The sequence below is a fragment of the Astatotilapia calliptera genome, chromosome 13 (genome assembly GCF_900246225.1).
Source record: "Astatotilapia calliptera chromosome 13, fAstCal1.2, whole genome shotgun sequence".
NCBI lineage: Eukaryota > Metazoa > Chordata > Actinopteri > Cichliformes > Cichlidae > Astatotilapia > Astatotilapia calliptera.
In genome coordinates this window covers 30,569,321-30,575,320 of record NC_039314.1, presented here as the reverse complement: position 1 = coordinate 30,575,320, position 6,000 = coordinate 30,569,321, and the positions used below count along the sequence as shown (strand labels likewise).

Genomic DNA, 6,000 nt, shown 5'->3' with positions numbered 1-6,000 from the left:
TTGCTATCAAAGATCAAAAGAAAAGGACTCCCCCTCACCCTTCAAACACCCCCACTGCAAACCCCATACATCCTTTCCACTCCATGTATCCCTCCTCCCAACCTCTTCTCTTTTTTAGCCATGATAGTTCAGCTGGAAAGCCAGCCGTAAATGATCTTTTGGCAGCGTAGTGTTTGGTTCATCCTTTAGAGTGCAAAGCTTTGAACACACATTTTTATGATGCATGTTTTAATTACAAACAGTTCAGCTGATCAAAGAGCAACTTGTAAAATAATGTGAATGAGCACAAACTGATGCTACTGATGCTAAACAGCTAAGGTCAATGAAGCTTTGGTAGTCATGTGACCATAACACAGCCTTGACAGTTTTAGTGGCGAAACTGTCCCAGGGTCTGCAGGCCAGGAGAGAACAGCAGTAAAGACGTTCAAACCAAACCTTGTGTTGCTCTGAAGTTATGTATCATATACTTTAGAAGTATCGGCCTCTAATTTATGGACCTGAATTCACCTGCGTGAGAAACTGAACATAGTGAAATAAAAAAGTAACTACAAAGTTTCTAAAGCTTCCATCCAAAACTCTCCCACAGAGGAGTGTTTTAATGTAACTGCAGAGGAACAGTGAAGATGACTGAAGCTCACACATGTCTGCTGTTATGATAAAAAACGAGTTCTCAAAACGCATTTACACAAGCATCATTCACCCCATTCTTAAGGTGTTGTATTTTAAACATTAAACTTTTTACCATGTAACACCCGTACAGCAGCGAGCGCATCAGTGGGTAACGTGGAGTTTACTTCCACTGATACATGTGAACCAGAGGACTTGCAGACAGAATAACTGACCTCCTGCCAGGATGTATAGTTGTATAGTTTGACAACTGTAGCTTTATGGAAATGGAATTTTTTTGCAAATTGTAAATTTATTGAAATTGTAAATTTGTAAATATTTGTTAGAAGATAAAGATGATTTGTTTGAAATAAATTAACTGTTGGTTTTAGCAAGAAATTTTCTGGACAAAAGCTGATCCTGAAAAGGAAAAGTAACACATTTGCTTGTTTTTAATTTAGGTTTTTAGCAAAAACAAGTAGGCAGAAACAAGAACACGTAGTTAGAAGTTACAAAAACTCAAAGTAAACTTATTCAGCTTGTAGTTGGATTATCAGCTGTGTAAGTATTTAGACAGTGGCACAATGCGCACATTCACAGATCAAATCCGTTCAGTTTAATAGGGAACAGCTGTCTGTCAATAAGCCACACACAGACTTGAAGTATCTTGTTAATATTATTCATAATATTAATATTAAATATTTTTTCTTAAGCGATGTGGGATGTGATCCAACTCTGAGCACAGTTTCAGTGCTGGAGCCTGCACCACTATTCTCCAATACACAAACTGAAATCAGCTGACTGTGGAACCAATAAGCAAAACAGACTAAAAATTCCAAGAAATTGAACCACTGGGTACCAGTTCTCGATTCCCGTCCCCAATTAGCTATTCTTAATTTGGTTATTAGTGTGTATCGTTTTCTCCTAGCTCTGTGATTGACACAGAGTTAACTGGGGGAAATATTCCATTGATGCAGTGAAAAGTATGAAAGGCTGGGCAAAAACGTGGCTTACTTGCGAGCTGGAGTGAGTTACTCGTAGGAGGAGGTTGCCGAGAGAGTGTTTGAGCAGGAAATGTATCCAGCAGGTTCATTTACTGAGTCCAACAGAGAACAGAGTCGAGGAGGGCGGGCTGGTAGGTGACTCAGACAAGGACAAACCAAGGTTAATGCAGAGGAGCTAAAGGAGCAGGGGTCTCAAACTTAAATATTTTTTATAAAAATATACATATTTCCGAAAATGTAATTTTGTTTTTTACTTCAAATATTGTAGAACAACACTCGAATGTAATTTTCTTTTAACTGAAGCCCTTCATTGAACTCCCAAATAAACGCTGTCTGTGCACACACGCATGCGCTGTTTTGCTGCTTTTTAACCTCTTTTTTTCTCTTTCAAGAACAACGTGATGTCATTAGAAATCTGACTTTTGCAGTGGAGGCCAACAACGTGTCGAGCCTAAAACGGGAAAGCAACACGTGACGTCATGACGTACAGACACGTTGCGTGTCGTCATCAGGCGGTGGTTCACTGCAAGAATGGCTTCCTGTCTCATCTCTGCCCCTGCTCTGTGAGCGATGAAACTTTACCGCTGTGCGTAATACACAAAGTAAACACGCAGAACCGGACATAGAGGCTTCGAGAGCGGCGCAGCGGTGCCCGAGGGCTCGCCATGCTGCTGTCTCAGCTGCCAGAGGATCTACTCTATTACATCTTATCTTATTTGGACTACAGATCTCTCAGTCGCCTCTCTCAAGTTTGTAGAAGCTTTTACCGCTTTGTAAACCGGGACGCTGTTTGGAAGAAGATTGCTAAAGCTCTTTTAAACACGGGCATTACTCGGGAGGGGAAGGACATGTAAGAAAACAGTCGCACACTTCTGAGCAAGCTGCTGGGTGTTTCTAGCTTAGCGTTAGCCTAACATGCAGCGTCCATTGGCCCGTGCTGCTGCCGCACCGTCTCACGCTGACAGCAGCTGACTCCACACCTGTGGCCGTGGCATGTTGTTGTGTGTAACCGTAAACGCTGTGGTCCCAGTGCATCATTTTACAGAAACCAGTGAACAGACTTCCTTTTACTTTAAATAAAAGTGATGCACTTTAAATCACTTTCAGCACTTTTGATTGAATGACAGCGATAAACGCGACTAAGTAGCTTTTCATAAAATGCGATGTGAAATTCAGGCTGCAGCATCACCTGCTTTGGCTTAAACGTACACGTGTTGCTATGAGGGAGTAAGTGTTCCACATCTGTGACCACGAACACTGAGACAGCTGCCCTGATACTGCTTCTCAGTCAGCAGTGCAGTGTTTGAACCAACTATTTAGTTTAAGGTGCGAGCACTGTAAAGTCAGGAACCAGAGTAGGACTCGTGGTGTTGTCCTCATCTTGTCTGTCAGTTATTTTGTGTGTTTTTCACCCTTATCATGTTCAGCTTTTACATCGTTCCAGTCAGTTAGAAAACTGCAGTTTCAGACCTCTGATTGTCTGGCTTTTCAAAATAAAGTGCATCACTGAGAGTACGCCGAGCAGTAAAATGCATATACCAGCCATTTATGCAAATATCGAATTAGCCAATTATATGACAAGGTCAAGTATCATAACGGAGAAGAGAGTTAAACGTAAATGTTTGGTGACAGAGAGCTGCTCTGCGTTTTTCAAAAGATGCTAGCTTTTATAGAGAACGACCCAAAGAAGTCTGTCAGTGTGGACCCATTGATGCACACTGGGTCCTGGGTTCACCGGGCAGTTCCTGGATCAGTCTGTTGATTGCTCCCTACACTTGCCTCACGCGGGAGCACAGAGCACATCTTGAGTTGCTGCAATGAAATTTGGACTGGCTTCATCGTTTTTTCACTTTGTTTTTGCAGGTCTATGTATTCAGCCCCGTATGATTTTCATTTCTAACTAACGATGCTGCATCCTTTCAGTCCTAACACACTGTCCAGCCCATATGCAGGATGATTTGAGTTCCCATTGAGATCTGACGTCTTCCTTTCATTGTTTTTGAACTTTAGATGCACTTTCTTCCCTCACCTGTATGTGAGCAAGCACAGTTCTTAAAGAGGACAGCCTGCATGAACAACTAAGATGAAAACCACTGTCGTCATAGTGATCTCCAATTGTTCAGGCTAACATTAACTAGACCTGACCGTGCTGAATTTTCTTTGCAGTAAAATATCACCAAAACCGTTTGCATAGAGACAGAGTCGCAGTAGGAAGCTGAAAGAAAAAATCATTTGTGTAAACTCAGGCTGCAGCTCTCTATTTGTAATCTATCAACGAATCGAAATACTTTAGTTTTATTCATGAGCAATAACAAATATTCAAAAGAGAAAAATCAGGTCTTTTAAAGTGAATGCTCACTGCTTTCAATTGTAGAAATGTCGGTGCTTTTAAATGTAACTGCATACTAGACGAAACCCTTTGACTGTAAGTGCCAGATTAAAACTACATTTTTAAAAGAAAACATGAATCATCTCCAGTACAGTCAAAAAGTCTTCCCTCTGTATTCTTGGCAGGCTCTCTCGTTAATACGAGGCAGATGTTTGTGCTGCTGGAAGCAGAACCTTTATCATGGTGTGGACATTATTTAATAATAATAACAATTCAGGGTCCAAGCTGACACCCCTCACTCAGGGTTTAATGGCCCACGTACGTTTTTGTGTTTTTAATTATGAATGCATTTTTATTAATGCAATATTTTATATCACTTTTAATCTGAGAAATGTTACAAAAGAATTGAAATAATGTGGTCTGGTCCCCCCACGTCCCTTTAGACTCACCCACGTTTGCAGGTATCATGTCCTGCTGGCGTCAGCCTTCATTAAGCTGGATGTAAACATGCATCAACAACAACAACAACAACAACAATCAGACCAAGTCAACAGTTTGTCTGCATAGTATAATGGAACATGTGCAGGCTGAGGGTGGAGCAGCTGCACCCGTCACAGCTTGTTGATCAGGTGCTTTGATGGACTCCTGCTAACGTCGTCCCAGTAAAGGTTTTGTGGTGGTTACAGGAACAGCGCTGGTGTTTCTTTCACGCTCGCTGAGCTCAGCGTGCCGGTAACGGCTCCGCCTCTTCACGGTGTGTCAGCAGACTCTGTGCCAGGGTCATCATCACTGCTGCTGTGGTGTCGTCAGTGGGCTGTCAGACTTTGTATTCATTCTGTTGCAGGTCTGTTTTTAGTGGCACATGTGGGTGAAACGCTGGTGTTGACATCGTTTAACACAGCGGCGCGCTACAGAGCGTTTATAATCGAATTCCTCGCTGAAGCCGTAGGGTCAGGTGACCCTCTCAACAAGCTGATTCAAATGTATTGTGGGGTTATATGTAAGTTCAGTAAACAGCTCCTAAGATTATTGATGCAGTATTATTGTAGCGTCTTTATTTTAATATTAAGAGCCTTTAGGTGACTGTTGCTGTGATTTGGTGCTATATAAATAAAACTGAATTGAAATTGTAACCATAGTCTTTGACAGATGTTTGAGAAGTTCTGAACAACAGTTTGCACGTCACAGTTTTTCTGTGACAAAACATTTTATTTCATAAAAATGTTCACGTGTCATCTGAAAATGTATAGATTGATGAAAGGGTCAGATGTGCATTGTTTTCATGGATAATGCCACCAGCATTCAAACCCACACAGATCAAAGTGTAGTCATCTCGGTTGCTGCTGTCCCTGCAGATATCCTCTCATACGCCTGAAGGACAGAGTGAAGATTGCTCAAAACTGGTACAGCGGGATCTGCAGAAGAAGAATTCCTCTGAGATGGAAAACTAAGTAAGTCCCCTGTTGCACCTTATTTCAGTTCACATCATGCACACATGTCCAGATGTACAACGAGAGTTTGGATTTCAGCGCCGTCAAAGATTAAACTTGTGATCGGTTTCACAGAAGAACTGTTCATCATATCTCTGCCTGATAAAGAGCCAGTTTACCTCATTATCTGCATACTTTAAAGACGTTCAGGTGTGACGTTGAAATCGCTCACATTTTATTTGTATCTCATTGTCAGACTGTTACCATGGTTACAGCTGGACGGGGACACTCTTTTTCTGTCTCAGGCTGCTGACATAAAGGTGTACCATATCCACAAAGACTCGGGGAGACTCCAGCGTAGTCCGTTTGAAGTCTACTCGGGCCACAAGGGTGACGTCTGTCGCTTCGTTCTCACAGATTCTCTCCTGATCAGCGGTGGAAGGTAGCTGAAGGAAAACTGTTGGTTGTTCTTGAGCTAATCTGAAGGAAACGTGAAGTTTGGAGGTCTGTAGAGATTGACACGTCTGCACACCTCAGCATCCGATACAGCCTTAATGCTTAGCCTTATTTTGGCGTATTTGATCCTGATTTCCTTACACGGGGTCTATATAAGCTTTAAACAGTGTCTCAG

At 42.0% G+C, this 6,000-nt stretch overlaps 1 protein-coding gene across 2 annotated transcripts in view; it reads left to right on the top strand.

The window, feature by feature from the left end:
* The first annotated feature begins 2,074 nt into the window (after positions 1 to 2,074).
* fbxw4 (F-box and WD repeat domain containing 4) overlaps positions 2,075 to 6,000 on the top strand; it is a 54,788-nt gene continuing 50,862 nt past the window's right edge. Inside the window, exons 1-3 of one of the 2 annotated variants that reach the window (XM_026189430.1) lie at positions 2,075 to 2,196; positions 5,295 to 5,390; positions 5,626 to 5,811. In XM_026189430.1, the coding sequence (XP_026045215.1) occupies positions 2,090 to 2,196; positions 5,295 to 5,390; positions 5,626 to 5,811 (389 nt within the window). In that variant the 5' untranslated portion in view covers positions 2,075 to 2,089. Of the gene's footprint in view, positions 2,461 to 5,294; positions 5,391 to 5,625; positions 5,812 to 6,000 lie in introns of both variants that reach the window. The other variant, XM_026189429.1, reaches the window with a different exon arrangement.